At 44.0% G+C, this 19,649-nt stretch overlaps 1 protein-coding gene across 1 annotated transcript in view; it reads right to left on the reverse strand.

Moving 5' to 3' along the window:
• Positions 1-16,738, reverse strand: part of PLA1A (phospholipase A1 member A) — a 33,136-nt gene extending 16,398 nt beyond the window's left edge. Inside the window, exons 1-5 of the mRNA XM_015129959.3 lie at positions 16,439-16,738; positions 7,463-7,664; positions 5,425-5,602; positions 4,796-4,904; positions 1,248-1,349 (exon numbers count right to left, since the gene is read on the reverse strand). Coding sequence (XP_014985445.3) covers positions 1,248-1,349; positions 4,796-4,904; positions 5,425-5,602; positions 7,463-7,664; positions 16,439-16,511 — 664 coding nt within the window. The 5' untranslated portion in view covers positions 16,512-16,738. The remainder of the gene's footprint in view (positions 1-1,247; positions 1,350-4,795; positions 4,905-5,424; positions 5,603-7,462; positions 7,665-16,438) is intronic.
• Positions 16,739-19,649: the final 2,911 nt, after the last annotated feature.

Raw genomic sequence — 19,649 nt, forward strand, 5'->3', positions numbered from 1 at the left:
CGCCTTTCCCAACTGGTCAGAAGAACTTAAGTTGGTCATAACGGGTTGAGAGTTGGAGAATCTTTCCTGTGCCTGTCACTACTGGAATAGGGGTTCTTTTTCTTTTTCTTTTTCTTTCTTTCTTTTTTCTTTTTTTTTTCTTTTTTTTTTTTTTTGAGACAGACTCTCGCTCTGTCCAGGCTGGAGTGCAGTGGTGCGATCTCGGCTCACTGCAAACTCCACCTCCTGGGTTCACGCCATTCTCCTGTCTCAACCTCCCGAGCAGCTGGGACTACAGGTGCCTGCCACCACGCCTGGCTAATTTTTTGCATTTTTAGTGGAGACGGGGTTTCACCGTGTTAGCCAGGATGGTCTTGATCTCCCTCATGATCCACCCACCTCGGCCTCCCAAAATGTTGGGATTACAGGCGTGAGCCACAGCGCCCTGCCCAGAAGAGGGATTCTTATTCTCCACTGGACTGAAGGGCCAAGCTTGTCATCTGGGGAGGAGGGAAGTTGTGACACGCCTGCCTGCCTGCGGGGGCCCAATCCCTTGGGACCAGGCACACCCATCCTAAAAAAGCTTCATGACTTTCCCATAAGTCAGCCAGACAGCAATGCCCTACCCAGTACTGCTTAGCACACTGTTGTTGCTGCATTCGTTTGAATCAGAAAGTGAGATTCGGCCGGGCGCGGTGGCTCAAGCCTGTAATCCCAACACTTTGGGAGGCCGAGACGGGTGGATCACGAGGTCAGGAGATCGAGACCATCCTGGCTAACACGGTGAAACCCCGTCTCCACTAAAAAATACAAAAAACTAGCCGGGCGAAGTGGCGGGCGCCTGTAGTCCCAGCTACTCGGGAGGCTGAGGCGGGAGAATGACGTGAACCTGGGAGGCGGAGCTTGCAGTGAGCTGAGATCCGGCCACGGCACTCCAGCCTGGGCGACAGAGCGAGACTCCGTCTCAAAAAAAAAAAAAAAAAAAAAAAAAAAAAAAAAGAAAGTGAGATTCATAACCAAGTACTTTTGGTCTGTGAGTGAGAATCCTCCTGCCTATGGTGGCTAAAAAATACAACCATTCACCTCAGTGGTCACAGAGCCAGAGCCAGAAGAGATTTTCAATATCATTTTGGTAAACTCCTCACTGTGCAGCAGAATCTCAGAGAGGGGGCAGGGCATCTCTGCCCAGGGTCACACAGCTAGATGCCAGCCTCCTAGGCGCTGCCTTGAGCTCATTCCCTCACCCCAGGAAGGTCACCCCAGCTCACTGTCAGTGTCTGTGTGGATGGCTTCCACGAAGAGGGCATCTCCGGCATCCAAGCGCTCCTCCACACTGGCGCTGGTGTACTCAGGTCCAGCGGGGTCCAGGCCTGTGAGAAGAGACTGATATGAGGGACCACTTTCCTCTCAGCTGCAGGAACATTCATGGACCCACCACACACCCACCACTTCCAGTGCAGATCGTAGAGCCTCCCTGAAAAGACCCAAGGGTTGGGAGAATTAGCTGAGGACCATCTTCCTCAGGAAACCCCACTCTCTGTTGTCTCTCTAGAGGTAACCTCTCAATGACCCAGTTTCTCTGGCTCTAAGATGAGCTTGAGGCTGCGCGTGGTGGCTAATGCCTGTAATCCCAGCACTCTGTGAGGCCGAGGCTGGCAGATCACGAGGTCAGGAGATCGAGACCATCCTGGCTCACATGGCGAAACCCCGTCTCTACTAAAAATACAAAAAATTAGCCGGGCGTGGTGGCGGGCGCCTGTAGTCCTAGCTACTAGGGGGGCTGAGGCAGGAGAATGGCATGAACCCGGGAGGCAGAGGTTGCAGTGAGTCGAGATCATGCCACTGCACTCCAACCTGGGCAACAGAGCAAGACTCCATCTCAAAAAAAAAAAAAAAAAAAGAGCTTGATAACACCAATTATTTGATAGAAGTTAATATAATGTAAAGCTTGTTACTGCCTTCATATAGTAACAGCAATAGCTACAATTTCTTCGAGCAGTAACTATGGACCAGGCTTTACGCCAGGCAGTTTTACACACTGTAGTCCTCACCATAACACAGTGATAACTGTGAATACTACTATTCCCATGTCTCAGTTTGGATCTCTTCCCTTCCCCTACAAAAAGCAGACCCTGCCACAAGAGTTCAAGGTAGATTTGGGAGAAAGTCTCAGAAAGCATGGTGAGGGAGTGGGAAAGCAGGTCAGGAAATAAAGGAAAATAGTAGTGAGTAGGATATCCCCATGGGCTTTCACCCCACTGGAGTGCCTCTGTGAGATTCTGTAAAACAAGACCCAGAATTGTCCCACTGAAAGGCCAGGAAGCTGAGGGTTTTTGCCATACAACTGCAGTCCCTTATTAACTGAGAGTGGCTCTGGAAGCATAAAGTCCTCCACACTTTTACATGTATATAGCAAAACTGTGTAAAGTTTATTTCCACAGTGGGCCAAGGAGATGTGGGCTGTTACCACTATTTTACAGATGTAGAAACTGAGGCTCAGAAAGAAATAGAAGGGGAAGTGCTTGCCAGAGCAATCAGGCAAGAGAAAGAAATAAAAGGCATCTAAATAGGAAAAGAGGAAGTCAAATTGTCTCTCTTCATCAATGAAGAGAACCCTAAATGTTTGACCAAAAGACTTCTAGACCTGAAAAACAACTCCAGCAAAGTCTCAGGACACAAAATCAATGTACAAAAGTCAGTTGCATTTCTATGCACTAAGAACATTCAATCTGAGAGCCAAATCAAGAATGCAATCTCATTTATGATAGTCACACACAAAAATAAAGTACCTAGAAGCACACCTAACCAAAAGAGCGAAAGAGCTGTACAAGGATAACTCTAAAACCCTGCTAAAAAAAATAAAAAAAAAAAAAAAAAAAAAATCACAGGTGACACAAACAAATGCAAAAATATTCTATGCTTTTGCATAATATTTGCCAAAGTATTCTGTATTCTATGCAGGGTTGGAAGAATAAATATCATTAAAATATCCATTTTGCCCAAAGCCATCTACAGATTCAATCCCTACCAAATTACCAATGTCATTTTTCACAGAATTATAAAAATCTATTCTAAAATTTATATGGCACAAAAAAGAGCCCAAATAGCCAAGGCAATCCTGAGCAAAAAGAATAAAGCTGGATGCATCACACTACCCAATTTCAAACTATACTATAAGCCTACAGTAATCAAAACAGTATGGTACTGGTACAAAAATAGATACATAGGCCAATGGAACAGAATAGAGATCACTGAAATAAAGAAGCACACCTATCACCATCAGACATTTGACAAAGTTGACAAAAATTAACACTTTTTTTTAGAGAAAAAGATACCCTATTCGATAAATGATGTGGGAAAACTGGCTGACCATATGCAGGAGAATGATTCTGGACCCATAGCTCTCACCATATACAAAACTTACTCAAGAAGGATTAAAGACTTAAATGTAAGACCTCAAACTATAAAAATCCTAGAAGAAAATCTGGGAAATACTCTCCTGAATATTAGCCTTAGGCAAAGCATTTATGACCAAGTCCTCAAAAGCAAATGAAACAAAAACAAAAATTGGCAAGTGAGACTTAAACTAAAGACCTTCTGCACAGCAAAAGAAACAACCAATGGAGTAAACAGACAACCTACAGAATGGGGGAAAATATTCACAAACTATGCATCTGACAAAGGACTAATATCCAGAATCTATAAGGAACTTGAACAAATGAACAAGAAAAAACAACCCCATTAAAATGAGGGTGAAGGACATGAAAAGAGACTTCTTGAAAGAAGACATACAAGTGGCTAACAAACATATGAAAAAATGCTCACCATCACTAATCATCACACCGTGATATACCATCTCACACCAGTCAGAATTGCCACTATTAAAAAGTAGAAAATAAATAAATAGATGTTGGCAAGGCTGCAGAGAAAAGGGAATAGTTATACACTGTTGGTGGGCATGTAAATAAGTTCAGCCAGTGTGGAAAGCAATCTGAAGATTCCTGAAAGAACTAAAAATAAAATCACCATTTGACCCAGCAATCTCGTTGCTAGATATATACCCAAACAAAAAGAATTTCTTCTACCAAAAGGATACCTGCACTAGTATGTTCATTGCAACACTATTCACAATAGCAAAGACATGGAATCAACCCAGGTGCCCACCAATGGTAGACTGGATAGAGAAACTGTGGTCCACATACCCTATGGAATTCTACACAGCTATAAAAAACAATGAAATTATGTCCTCTGCAGCAACATGAATGTAGCTGGAGGTCATTTTCCTAAGCCAATTAATGCAGAAACAGAAAACCAAATACTGCATGTTCTCACTTACAAGTGGGAACTAAACATTGGGTGCACATGGACACAAAGATGGGAACGATTGGCACTGGGGATTCCAAAAGGGGGAGGAAAAGCAAGGGGAAAGGGTGGAATAACTGCCTATCAAGTACTGATTGCTACTTGGGCAACGAGATCATTAGAAGCCCAAAGTTCAGCATTGCATGCTATACCCATGTAATAAACCTGCACACGTAAACCCTGAATCTAAAATAAAATTTTTTAAATAAGAAATTTAAAAATAAAAAGTGAAAAAAGAAATACATGGCCTCTCACATTGATATTAGAAATCATGCAATAATAACACACACCATTTTATACAAAAGAACCACAATAAATAAATTTTAGTGGTAATAGGTGACTTGATTGTAAGAACAAAGGCTCCATACTCCCCTCTGCTTGCCTTAGAGGAGAGATTTTCAGGGAAAGCTTTTCTATCTCTAAAGCCTGGAGGATGGGCAGGGATGAATGTTACCTGTGATCTGTCCCAGCTGGCCTCCGAAGAGCTGTCCCACCATGCCCCCAACGTGGGCCCCCAGGCTAACACCAATGATGTGGATTGAGGATTCCGACACACCCAGCACCTAGAAGAGCAGGGGCAGTGAGCTCCCCGTGGGCCACAGAGTCTGCTGGCTTCGCAGTGGCAGGCTTTCCCCGAAAGCTTCAGAAGCCGAGGCCCTGGGCATGACAGAACCACCACACTTACTTTGGAGGGAAAATGGACAGCACTCTCATCATTAATCACTTCTTCTCTTCCTGGGCTTCCCACCCTGACAACCCACTCACTCTCCTTTTGGTGCCCAAAGTATGTGAGTAATGACCACGGCCATTCTCTCTTGAGGGACAACTAAGTACCAGGCCATCTGCATTCGCTGTCCAATGTGCCATGACACATTTTACAGAGGAGCAGTGGGAAGCTCAGAATGTTCAATAACCTGCCTAAGGTCAGTGCTGTGAGTGGCAAAGTCAAGATTTGAACCCAAGACCACCAAGCTACCCAGTGACTCTGTTTCCACCCTAAGCCTCCTCAGGCAGTGCTTTTGTCTTTCTGACCCTCTCTCCTCATACGCAGCCCAAACTCACCTGAAGCTCTTCTGCACCTACCATTAGTTTATTGAGGAAAAGGCAGATCTTGAGGCTCAACTTAATCACATTTTTCACAGCTAAGAAGTAGACCCCTGTAGACCCATAAATCCAGTCCACGACAATCACATTAGCATTCGTTGCACGCAGAAGAGTTCTAATGAATTTATCAATCCAGGAAGGCTTTGTTCCTAAAACACTAGAGAGGGGCCCAAAAAAGGATGGAGAAATTACCCACCAAGTGGATACTCATTGTCATTTAAAACCTCTATTAATCCCAAACCCAGAAAAGAAGTCAAAACTAGAGCAGTTTATTACACAGCACTTGGAGCATAGGGAGGACACAATTCCAAAGTTGTCAGCCCTTCCGCCAGCACATATGCAGTCTTTGTGTAAATTATAAAACTTTGCCTTTTGTTCCAGGTAGAGGCAGCCTCATGCCAGGGTTCAGAACTCAGGTTGGATTTCAGCCCCATCAGCCTTTTGTCAGGCACCTTTGCACAATGCATAAACCACATAAACTGTATACATTGCATCGCTCCATTTGTGTTATTTGTGGAAAGGAAAAGATAGCTTTGTGCCCTAGAGTTAAGATTTGCAATCTTAATTCTCATTCTAAAATATAGGCTCTTTCTTTGTGGACATTTTCTTTTTTTCTTCTTTCCTTCTCTGTCTTTCTTTCTTTCTTTCTTTCTTTCTTTCTTTCTTTCTTTCTTTCTTTCTTTCTTTCTTTCTTTCTTTCTTTCTTTCTTTCTCTCTCTCTCTCTCTCTCTCTCCCCCTCCCTCCCTCCCTCCCTTCCTTTCCTTTCCCTTCCTTTCCTTTCTTTTCTTCCTTTCTCTTTCTTTCTTTTTCCTTCCTTGTTTGTTTTTTCTCTCATTCACCCATCGATTTATTCAACAAACATTTATTGAGTATCTATGGGCCAGGCAGTATGCTAGGTGCTTTCCAAAAAATAAAGACAAATAAGATATCGTCCCTATCCTTCTGGAACTTACAGTATAATGGGAGTTTTCCAGGAAAAGGAAAATGATAGAAAAATGTTTAGAAATCTTTCCCAACAGATTGGGATCAGGAAATAAGTTTTTTGATGGCTCCCAGTATAGAAGCAAAGAGAGCACGCTCATGCGGGCAGAGGAGTGCGGACTGGGTGTGTGCCAGAGAATGGGGTTGCGGGATTTAAGAGCAGACAGAGTGCCTCGCCTGACGGAGCTCTCCACCTCTATTAGCTATCCCTGGGTTGGAGGTACACACTCAGCCTTGGAAAGTGGTCGAATGTAAGCTTTGCTAGAGGAGAGGCTTTGGCACAAGAGCAAGGAAGCAAGAAGAGAAGCCTAAGGAAACGTGGCTGAGTCCTTGGAGTCCAGGGACCTGAGAGGCAGAGACAGGCCAGAGATCAGGAAATGGTGGTCCTTTGTGCATGGCCTTTGTGTCTACCTTTTCATTGGGTGCCCCGAACTCTACTTGTTCCATGGTGCTGTTACTTTACCATATTCTCTCCCTCTTTCCTCCCATAAACCTTTCTCTATTTCTGGGCTTATTGATGGGCTTTGGAGAAAAGCTGTTCAAAGAAAGGATGGTGATTGGAATTGAGACTCAGTGACTGTATATTACAACAAAATGTGGACTGGAGAGTGTCAGAGAAATTGAAGAAGAGAACTACATAGCTCCATCACACCCATAACCTCTGGGTATGATGGAAGTGGCACCCACAAATGGAAGTTTCTTAGGTCATAAAACCAGGGAAGAAGTGAAGAAGGGGAAATACAACCCTGGGTAATAAAGGCTCTGTGTATGGAGATTTGTCCAGAGTCACAGACATGTACTGTTTGTGAGTGTGTAGACAAGACTGGCTGGGGAAGTACGATACATGACCAATAAGAATGAACACCATGTGTGCATGTTGACATGAGACCCATCAAAGACAGCAGGACATGAGGGATGGAACATGTGACCTTTGGTAAACTCATTCTTCCCTCTTGTTCCCCACTAACTTCTTATGGTATTATGGTTACTTGATCATTCGTAGCTGAGAGGTCCTGTTAGTTAGTTAACTCCCACCTGAATCCATGGATAATTAGTTTGGTTCCCAGAGTGGCATTGAACCCAGAGTTTTGGAGGTCACTGCTTCCTTCTACTAGCTTCCCACAGTTAGGATTCGAAGGGACAAAGAGGAGAAACTGGACTTTGAGATCGGAGCCTTCAAAAAGGTTGGCGCTCTGGAACTCAGCGCACTTTGGCTGTGGGGTAGGAGGTGCATCCCCTGGAGGAAAATAAAACAAACGAGAAACATCCAAATGTGAGGTCATCTGTTCTTAGAAGGAAGAAAGACAACCTTGGAAGGAAGCAAGAAACAGGGGCCTGCAGTCATGGGGTTTATTATACATCACTTAGTGCAATAATCACTCATTTATTACAGCCTGCATCACTTCTGTAATGAAACTCTGTGAATATTTTTCATGCCTAAGGACAAAATAGCAAGAGAAGAGATATTCCTCAACTAGATGAGCTTAAAGGCCATGGTGAAATGGCTGTTGTTCTGGGCTGAACTGAGTCTCATCCCCCAAAATTCATATGTTGAAATCTTAACCCCCAATACTTCAGAATGTGACAGTATTTGGAGGTAGGGTCTTTACAAAGGTTAAAAGGAGTGCAACAGAGTGGGCCTAAATCAATATGACTATTGTCTTTATATAAAGAGGAAATTTGGACACAGACAGAGGAAAGACAATGTAAAGACACAGGGAGACAGTGGCCATCTACAAGCTAAGGGCAGGGGCCTGGAACAGATCCTTTGCTCATTGCCCTGAAGGAACTAACACTGCCAACATCTTGATCTCAGACTTCCAGCCTCCAGAACTGTGAGGCAATACATTTCCATTGTTCAAGCCACCCAGTCCACAGCACTTCATAATGGCATCCCTAGCAAACTAGTAGAGAAGTCTAAATAGAACCCTGGTCAGCCAAATGAACAGTTGCCCTGGGGACTAGCCTCACTCTAGTCTGAACACTCTGTCCCAGAAGGATTTCCAACCCTTGAGCCCCGCCTAATCACTTCTTGTCCTTATGAGCAGTCAAGAGCCCTGCCATAGCCTTCCAGTGCCCAGCCCATGGCCTAGAGAGATGGTAGAGAAGAGCCTTAACAAGCCCCATCTACTTCACAGCACCTTACAACAGATACCTTTACAATGGAAATTCTCTGGCCAAGATAACTGTAGGCCTTTAAAAAACACTGAACAGAAAAGGCAACGTGAAACTCCTGCTTCCCAGGGAGCTGAAAATCTGGCCCATTTTCAATACCTAGCATCCCACCCTGATCCCCACTTCTGTGATGCAGAGGTGTGGTCCCTGACTTCCATGCATCCCACAGGGAGACTGGCAGGAGCAGCAGGGTGCACGCTGACCCACAGAACAGGGCCCCACACAGCATTGCTGCCACCAGACAAAGTGATTCACAGAATCAGAGGTTCAGAGGAGAGGTCCGGATTGCAGACTTTGGTTTGTGTGGGCCCCTTTGTCAAGGAAGACGTAACTTTAGGTTTCTGGAGTGATCATCTGCTATCAGAGGTAACTGGGAGCCCATATACAACCGGGGTGTGGATCTGGGATGCTCTGGTGTATGGTGCTATGAGTGTGGAGAATACCTCAAGCCACGAGGCCTTCTGGAGCATTGCTGAGGTAGACTAGAGGTTTCCCCATCACTGCTTCTGAGCCCCCAGACTTTATCCCCAATCCCCTTGCAGAGCCAGACCAAGCAGACAGGTTTGGAGGCTCCTGGGAAGAAGCCCACTCTGAGAGTGCGAGCCCTAAGCTCTTCAGCCTGCGGTTTGAATTCCCACAGCACATGAGAGAGCTAATGCCTGACTCCATCCTTTTATCAGCCTCCCCCAGCGTTTGGCTCTTTAAAGAAAAGATGAAAGGACTGTGCTTCAGCATGAGACGTGAACCACATTAATGAGTCAATCTGCTCTGTTGTTCACATAGGGAAGCCTGCATCCATCAGAGAGTCTGAGTCCTTTTAAATAACCATAATATGTCACAAAGCAGGCCCAAATAATCACCAGAGAATCAATATCATCTAAATAAAATGTAATAAAACTAGAAATCAATAACAAAAATTATTTTAATATACATTTGGAAATGTAAAAACACCCCCTCCCATTTTTTCCAATAAGACAAGCCCATCCCATGTGCCTGTGGTATTTTTACCAGCCCACACAAAGAGAAGCTCCTGGGCACAATTCCTCATGGACATATATTGCTGAAACTTGTTCAAGATTTTTAAAAATTTTTTATATTCAGGTAAAAAAATATATAAATTATCATCTTTACCTTTTTTAAGTGTACAGTTCAGTGGTAATAAATACACATATATTCTTTTCTCCTCTTCATTCCCAACTCCTCTCCCCTTCTCAGCCTCTGGGAGCCACAATCTACTACTATCATCATGAATCCACCTTTTTAGCTCCTGCATATGTGTGAAAACGTGATATTTGTCTTTCTGTTCTTGGTTTATTTCACTTAACACAATGGCCTCCAGTTCCATCCATGTTGCTGCAAATGACAGGATTTCCTTCTTTTTAAAGGCTGAATAGTATTCCTTTGTGTATATATACCACATCTTCTTTTTTTTATTCATTCATCTGTTGATGGATTCTTAGGTTGGTTGGTTCTATATCTTGGCTATTGTGAACAGTGCTGAAATACACATGAAAGTGCAGATATCTCTTTGATATACTGACTTCCTTTCCTTTCTTTTGGATATATACCCAGTAGTGGAATTGCTGGATCATATGGAAGTTCTATCTTTAGTTTTCTGAGGAGCCTCCATCCTATTCTCCATAGTGGCTATACTAATTTACACTCCTACCCACAGAAAAACACCCTTTTAACCTTTTAAGGAATGTATGGGTTAAAGAATAATCACAATGAAAACTACAGAATATTAAAAACTAAATGACAATAAAATCAACACATATCAAAACTTGCAAAGAGTGGCTAAAACAGCACTTGGGTTGTTAAAATAATTACTTGGGAAGCCATTAGACTGAGGCAGCTCTAGTGCTTGAGTTCCTATAGAAGCTCACCAAACCTCAACTCATAGTGAACAGCTATGTCCTATGAGGCTTAAGCTTTAGCACTCAGAAGCTGCCAACTAACCTAGGGACCTTAAGGTACTGCTCCACTTTAATCAATCAAATATTTTCTTTGCCTTGCTCCATAGGCACCTTATAAAATTTCTTCCTCATACCCCTTTGGTGGAGCCCTGAGCCACTTGCAATGTGAAGCTGCCCAAACCATGAATCACTGTTTGTTCAAATAATCTCTTTAAAATTTTGATGCGCCTAAGTTTACCTTTTAATAGGGAAAAATGTATAACCTTACATGCAAATGTTAGGGGGGAAAAGGGAAAGACTCAGATTAAATAAGTTAATATTTTAACTCAGAAAAGAATACCACAGTAATCCCAAATAAAATATAGGGAAAGAAATATAAAGGTAATAGTTGAAATGGAAGAAATAGAAAATAAGGAAATATGAGCAACATTGGTAGCAACCAGTCATTACAATTTCTCAGGCTTTGCAAAGTTGCCTGGGATGTCTTTGACTCTTCCCTGTCTCTCACTTCCCACATACAATTGGTAAGTTCTGTTAGCTTGAACATCAGAATGAAATATTCAGAATCTAACCTTTCTCACCACCTTGGTCCAAGCCATCATCATCTCTCACAACCACTGCCATAGCCTGCAACTGCGTTTCTTGCCCTCTCTTTTGGCCCCTTCAGTCTATTTGCAACACAGCAGTCAAGATTTTTCTTTAAGTCAGTCGAGTCACGTTACATCTCTGTGCAAAAGTGTCCAAGCCTTTTCACTCAGATAGAAACCTGAAGTCCTAACAACGGACTGTAAGGCCCTAACTGAGCTAATCCACCCCACTCCAAGAGTCCTTTGCCTTATGCTAAAATCACTCACTTTTGCAGCCAGTTATTCTCCTGGCCCTTCCTCACTCTAGATGGCTTCCTGCCTGAGGGTCTTTGCCCGGCCATTCCTTCTGCCTGTAATGCACTTCCCTTATGTATCTACATGGCAGTTCCTTCCCCTCCTTCAAGTCTTTGCTTGTCAAGTGCTCTCTTCTCTATTCTCACATCCTATTTCAGTTGTAACCTGCTTGTGTTCCTCACCTCATTTCTCTCAATCTTCCTTACCCTGGTCTATTTGTTAGCAATCATCACCTTCTAATCTACTATGGAATTTGCCAAGTTATTATACTATTGTCTATTGGTGGTCAGTCCACATTAGAATGTACTTTTGAACAAAGCAGGGGTTTTTAAAATCCATTTTATTCACTCTACTGCCTAAAGAAGTAGCTGTCACACACGAAGAGCCAGTACTCAAAACTAGCTCTTGAAAAAGAATAATGAGCTAGATGTACTTTTGATAAGACAGAATAAGAGAAAAAAGGGAAGGTACAAGTAAACAATATCAGGAATAAAAAGGGGATATAAATACAGACAGTAGATTTCCTTAAACCATAAAAAAGTTTATATGTACCCCAAAACTGAAAATACTGATATTTTGCTAGAAAATGGATAATTTCCTAGAAAAATGTAACTTACCAAAACTTAGTCAAGAAAGGAAAAACAGAAAATCAAATGTAAAACTATAGCATAAAGGAATTGAAACACTAGTTTCAAAACTATCCCTCAAAAAAAAGTCTAAGAAGCCTGAGAGTTTTACAGAGGAATTCTATAAATCCAGCAATCCCTAGCTTACACATGCTGTTCCAGGAATAGAAAATGGGAGACAGGATTCCAGTTCATTCTATGAGAATATCCAACATACCAAAACTGCACAAGGACAGGCGAGAAGAAAAACTAAAGGCTACTTTCATGTATGAACATAAACAGAAATCTAAGATAAGATATCAGCAAATCTAAATCCATCTGGGATAACAAGACCACAAAGTATATCATGGCCCAGCAGGGTTTGCTGGGTCAATTCTTTGCAAAGAATTAAAGTTTATTTTAACATTAGAAAAAGTACTAATGCAATTCATATATGAACAAACTAAAGAAGAAAAATCATATGCTCATCTCAATGGATGAGCAGAAAAAAAGAACGCTTGACAAAATTCAACACTCTTTAACATAAGAAAGGATATCTACTAAAAGCCTATAGTAAAGATTAGATTTACTGGGAAACATTAGAAGTATTCCATCTAGAACTGGGAACAGATGAGAAATGTCTGCTACCACTGCTTCTGTTAAATATTGTGCTAGAGGTCCTAGTCCTAACCACTGAAACAAGACAATACAATGGGATAAAAGTTATAAAGTTTGAAAAGGGAGAGAAGAAAATTGCCAGTATTTGAAGCTGAAAAATAGGGAAGCAAATTCAGATACTGACTCTACCTAGCCACCACTCCAACCAAAGAACAGTGACAGCTGAGTATCTGGCCAGGCTGACCAGAGGTTTACAAACAATAGAAAGGAGGGGTGAAGAATGAAATACTGGCTTGTCTGAGTCTGAAAAGAGCCTATAGTTTTCTGTTCTTGAATCTTTGACACTGAAGAAATGTTAGAGAAGGGTGAGTAAAGCCTGGTAACACCCATGTTACCATAATGGGAAGTGACTCTCAGGCATATATGACAGAGCTCCCTTCACCCTCCTGGGATGCTCGTGGTTCCCATGGGTGGCCTCTGTGATCTGTAAATGCTGGAAATGTGCTCCTCTACGCTGCCACCTGCATCTCTCTCAGCTGTGTTCTGTAGATTGGTATCCCCTATGTGCTTTTGTTTCATAGAAGTGTTATTTTGCTAAAACAGTTTTGATTGTGTGACCTGGACCAAGAACGGATGGGTGCTCTGGCAGTGACAGAGTTGGCACAAAACCATATCAGACACTTTATCAAATGTGGAGATGACAGAGGAACCATTGGTGCATGTGTCGGGAAGTGGGTGCCCTTCTCCAGGCTCCTCGGGAGGACACTGCAGGAGGGGAGGAGGGCGGAGGCCCCCTCCCAGTAGCTGACTTGAGGGTGGCTCTGCCATGCATGCAGGGTGCAGTACCACCTTCAGGTCCAGGCTGGCCTTGGAGAGGTTGGTGTCACAGGCTGCTTCTACTCAGCTGTCTCTGCCGCCAGCTCAGCACTATGGGCCCCTGAACTTCCTGCCACCCCCTTGAGCCCTGGGCTCCCCACAGACAGAGCTGTGCCATCAGATGACCTGTGGATTGAGGCATCAGCAGCCAGGAGTGTCTTTGAAATGGGCCAACCTCTGGAACCCTTCTTTGGCTGAATTGTTTCAGGATGAGTGTCATTTAATCAATCTGCCCTAATGTCAGGAAGTAGAGATGAGGACTGCAGGCCGCTCAATTTCTTTCTTCTCAGTTACCAAGACCTTTGGCTTATTGAATGTGTCCTGTGTGTCAGGGCCTGGGTGAGGCTCTGGGGATTCCAGGATGAAGAAGACGCCAGCCATAACTGTCCTTTGGGAGCTCAAAATCTAGCGGAGAAGGGGAAAATAAGCCGGAAGCCCCACAGCAAATAGGGATGTAAGATCTGTGACCAGGAAACATAGGTACTGAGAGAACACACAGAAAGGCCATCTACCCCAGATGGAGGAAGACTTGTGCACCCATCTGGAGGAGAGGACTCCTGAGCCGGCCTGGAAGCTCAAGGGCCAGGTTGATCAAGGAGCTCAACAATCTCAAGCTCCATAGTCCAAGGAAAAGCTGGGTGTGACTGGGGTTGCCATGAAAGATTGTGTGGGCACACAGTCAGGAAAGTGAGTGGAGGCTGAACTTCCAAGAGGCCCATGTGGGTCAGCTACTGCCCTTGTGTGACAGCAGGCACCTGGATACCTCCTGAACCTCCTCCCTCCCGATCATTTGAGCTCTTCCTTTCCTTTACCTTGAGCTCTCTGCATCCGGCATCCTCTTTATTTCCACCTACTTCATCTAGGCTGTCTGAAGACAATTATATCCTTTTTCCTTTTCCCTTTGGCATATTTCTGTCCCTGCCAGCCACACACACATACACACACACACACACACACACACACACACACACACACTCTTCTATCTCTGCCTATCCATCAACTTACTTACTTTCTGAGATAGCCCTGCTAAAAGTAAGAATAAGGAACATTAACTAAATAAATATTGTTGCTGTTGACAGTGGGAAAGGAAGAGAAGCAGTTGGGAAATAGAGAATACTTCCCTGGGTAAGTGTGAAAAGAAAGACACGAGAGACAAAGGCAAGAGGACAGGGCAAGGAAACACCCAGGTCCTGCTAACATGTTTTCATAAGCCCACTTCCTGCCCAGAACATCTAGAATGGTTCCCACATATGTGGTTGGAACCTGATCAGCTTCTGCCCTGATCCTAACCCTGCTACCTGGTTCCGAATTTCTGAGCTTCTCTTATCTGTGTGACAGAGGCCCCAGGCTTACCGGACAGATGAGCTTCCAAAAAGAGTTTGATGCCAATTTACTATTAGTCCTCCCACTCCTCAACCTTCAAACCAGGACAACTAGCAAATGCCTTCCAGCCCCTAAGGAGGCCTGGGGCTCCTGAGCAGGGACAAAGTGGGCCTGCCAAGCCCACTTCTCAGAATGGGACCCACAGCTCTCCTAGGCGATACCTCCCACCTTCTCTCCAAGGTGGCTCATGACAGCCCTGCTCCCTCCACTTCCATCAGCCTAGACAACCATTTGCTAATAGTAAAATCGTAAGGGAATGAGCAACTGCAAAAGTCAGACCCTGTGCACCGATGATCTCATTCAGTCCTTACAGCATTCCTATCTGGTAAGGATCATCTCCAACTACAGGTAAAGAAAGCCACTTCCTCAAGGTCACATAGCTACAAAGAAACAGAGCCAGGATTCCAGTCAGGGTTAGCCTGACCCAGACAGAGCCTACTTCCCATCAGCTCAACCCATTGCCTCCTCTAAGCAGCAATGCAGCAACATTCACTGGACATCTGTGGTATACAGAGCACAGCACTAAGTATGCTAAAAGAGACAGAAACCTCAAATCCTCGCCTTTTAGGAACAAATAATTGAGGTAGGAGAAAGCACATACAGAGCTCAACAGCACCTCTGAGAAACCACCCATGAGTGCAAGGAGAGCATGCAGTCACCTAAGTGGAACTTTGTAGCAGGGAGGGGTGTCGAGCAGAAAAATAATGAATACAAGGGAGATAGGAATACAGAAGCCCCCTTGGAAGATGCAAAGAACAGAAATCAATCCAAAGGTGATGTGAGCAACTCCAGGCAGAAGCAATGACATATTCTAGAGCCAGGGAATGAGAATTAAATGTCCGGCAGAGAAGAAAGAAAAGCAGCCTGCTGTTGGGAGCAGAGGGAGGGGATTTTTCTAAGGGTGAGGTCACCACCAGAGTGAGAAGAAGTCTCCTGAGAACTTCTGAGAACCCAAAGCAGGGCAGGTTAATTTGCTATGTTAGGCAAGTGGGATCAGTGCGTCAGTTCTTTACTGGGGAAAGATAAATGCAAATTGGCATCTGAGGGAAGTTTTCCTAGGGGCATCTGGGGTTAGCAGGGACTAGTTTCCATCACCCAGCTGGGATGACGAACCACTTGAGTTAGGTTGCCGGATTAGAAAGGACATCTAACAATCTCAGTGACAAAATCATTATTAGTTTGGAAAACCTACATTTTAAAATTAAATATATCTTAGAATGGTGGATATTTATGGGATGAAAAATGAATATCTTAGAATTAACCAAATTTTATTTTCTTACAGTGAGTCCTGGCTTGTGCAAGGTGAAAGGGGTTTTTTATGTGGGTTTTAGAAAAAATGAGTCGGATAACCAGGGAAAGTTCAGGTTCTGTGACCTGTTTACCATCATTCTGATTATGATAAAAGGGTTTTTTTTCCCCCCCTACTCTTTTAAATTCACCTCAGAAGAGGCAAAAGGCTTTTAGGGGACCTTCCAAAAGTTGGTATTGCATAAGTAGTTGGAGATATATGATCATTGGCTGAAATAAGTTCCTCCCAAGGCCTGAGCCCTGGCTTACCTGAACTTCCAACGCTGAGCCACAAAAGTAGGCCCCCCACCCAGAAGCAGCTCTTCCAGGGACCTGGGGGCATTGCTGAGCTGGAAATCTCAGAGCTGGTATGGAGTAATTCCCTAAAGCCAAAGAGATCACATAACCCAGCCTCTCAGAAAACACCCACGTGGATTTCACTAATCATTAACTAGCCTCATGACCTGAAAAGGAAAAATAAATTCTTCCTTATTTATTTAAATGCCAGAGTTTTCGGTTTCTTCTTCTCAATGAAAATAAATACACTTTCTTTTTTGTTAACCAGAGTGCATTGAAACACACTGTCCTTCCTCTTTGAGCCAAACATGATCAGGAAACTATTTCCTGCACCTCTCCCACTTCCCATGATAGGATGTTACTAATAACCAAGGCAGAAGTCCTTCATCTCTGGGTGACCAGAAACCCCTCATCGTGTTGGAATTATCTGTGGACATGTGTGTCTCCCTAGAAGATTCTGAGTGACTTGAAAGCAAAGGCTTTCTCTTTTCATTTTTTAATCCGCAGTGCCTAGCACAGGACTGAAATAATAATATATTTTAAGTGTCCATTTAATGGACAGAAGGGAAGAAGATAAAGTTTCCCTCTGGAGAGTACTATCATTTTGTAGAATCTTGGGGCTAGAAGTCAAGTCCAGCTTTGGAGATGTTCAACTTCCTGAATTCACAAAGAAACTGAATATTAGAAAAGAAAATGACCTATAGAGATCACATTGGTGGAAGTGGCAGAGCCGGGCCTGGAACCAAGGTGGTTCCAGCACCATATGGCCTCTCCACCCAAAGGAGTGGCAGAAACCACAGAACTATTTCTAGGCACGTCAGTGGGGCTGGGGCGGAGGGCGGGGCACTTGTCTGCCATTCCCTAAATCATAACACATTGCTGTTAGGCAGACAGCCCACCAGCAGGGCCAGGATCATCTTTTCTGAACAATAACTCTCTGAGGTGAGTATTAATAACTACTGTATTAAGTACAAATTACTTAACTGTGATAATTACACAGTTAATAATCACAGATAAGTACAAATTACTTCTCTGTGACAGAAGTTAAGTAATGTGTATTAAGTACAAACATTTGTGTTTTACACAGCTGGTAGGGCACAGAGAATTTAAGTCATTTGCCTGAGATCATGCAGAGCTGTGATTTAAAGCAGGATGAGCCAGCCTCAGAATCCATGGTCTGAGCAATGATACTGTACAGCAACAACTCCTGAAGAGGCACTGGGACCATGCCATCATGGCTGAACACAGGATACGATTATTTTGGAGGGGCTAGCCCTTACTTCCCCTTGTGCGCACGATCTCACTGCTCAAGTGTTGCTGCAACCAGGAAGGAGTGTGGCAATAAGTAGGGCACAGCAGAGGTCACTACTGAAAGCAGTCTTGATGTTAGAGATGAAGCCGAGTGTATGAGTTCAGGTCCTCGGAGAAGAAGATGCCAAGATAAGACAAGATATACAAGAGATTTATCGGACTAACACCTGTAAAGAATAAAAGGTGCTAGAGAAGGCAGGAAGAGCCTTTAGGTTGTGGTGCACATCTGACACCTGTGAAAGAGAACGGGCAGGAAACAGAGGATTACATAGGAAGAATCTCGTGCTGCAGCACAGTTTCTAGAATATTCTGATCAGGCCAATGGGGACTCCTCAGGCCAAAGTCTTTTGTGACAGCAGATCTGTGTTTTGTAGAAATGAGCCTGCATTAGCAGCCACATCCTGCTTAGTCATTAGCTGGGGTCAACCTCCCCACAAAGACAGAGGTAGATTCAGAAGGCAGCAGCTGGAGCTGTCAGTCAATCATTTTCCTACAGCAGGAGACCTGAGGGCTGTTTTCCTGGCCGCCCACACCGTGGCCAGAGATAGTTAATCCCGGGTGCCCTTGTGCCTGGCATGAACACAGCTGACACTGAGAGAGCACTTTCACTTTCTTTCACATCCAACATCTAGCACAGTGCTCTCCGAGCGGGGTCAGAGTGGTCCCTTCCAGAACCACCTGCCTCACAACCATCCAATTGACTTGGGACAGACTGCTGGACCCACTCCAGACACACAGAATGAGAATCTTTGGAACAGGGCCCAGGACTCTGCAGCTCCAGCAGGCTCCTCGGGTGATTGCTAGAACCGCTAGCCCTCTGTTAATACTTACAACAGCCATGTCCATTTCACCAGTGGAGAAACTGAAGCTCAGATAGGCCAGGGGCCTAGGGACACTGCTTGAGAGGGCCAAGGCGAAACAAGATATGCAAGAGTTTTACTGGACTAAACCTCGTCCTTCTGAAAAGTGAGATTACATGTTTTAGAAGGTGAGGATGAGACCCTTCTACCTGGAGACACTGAGAGAGCCACAGTTCAAATTCAGTGTATGCTGTCTGTCTCCCCCAAGGAGAACGTCAGCTTCAGAAGGGCAGAGTCCTGGCCTGTTTTGCTCACTGAGATATCCCAGTACCTAACACAGTACTTGCTACACAGTCAGTGGTCAATAAATATTTGCTAGGGGAAGGCATTGTTCAACTGGTAGGGTGTGCTGGTCAGTCCCCACCCCTCTTTTAGAGAGGGGGTCCTACTCACCCATTTTAAAGTGGAGTCAGATGGTTCTACTTGCCTAGGATCCAGGTACACAAGGAGCAAGTGACCAGGGAATCAATGTTCAAAATTCTGAAATGCAGTGGTGTGATAATGGCTCACCACAGCCTCAACCTCTTGAGCTCAAGCAGTCCTCCTGCCTTGGACTCCTGAGTAGCTGATACTACAGGTGCACACTACCACACCCAGCTAATTTTATTTATTTATTTATTTGTTTGTTTGTTTGTTTTTGAGACAGGGTCTTGCTCTATCACCCAGGCTGGAGTGTAGTGGTATAATCTCAGCTCACTGCAGCCTCAACCTCCTGGCCTCAAGTGATCCTCCCACCTCAGCCTCTCAAATAGCATGGAGTACAGGCGCCTACCACCATTCCTGGCTAATTTTTAAAAATCTTTTTGTAGAGATAGAGGTCTCGCTGTATTGCTCACGCTGATCTCAAACTTCTGGTCTCAAGCAATCTTCCCATCTCAACTTCAAAGCATTGAGATTAGAGGTGTGAGCCACCATACCTGGCCTAACATGCATTTTTTAATAGCTCTACACATATACACTTTTTTAAAAAATACAAAAACACGGTTAAAAATAAATCTCCATCTCCTTCCCCC

The sequence above is a fragment of the Macaca mulatta genome, chromosome 2, assembly GCF_049350105.2.
Source record: "Macaca mulatta isolate MMU2019108-1 chromosome 2, T2T-MMU8v2.0, whole genome shotgun sequence".
Lineage (NCBI taxonomy): Eukaryota > Metazoa > Chordata > Mammalia > Primates > Cercopithecidae > Macaca > Macaca mulatta.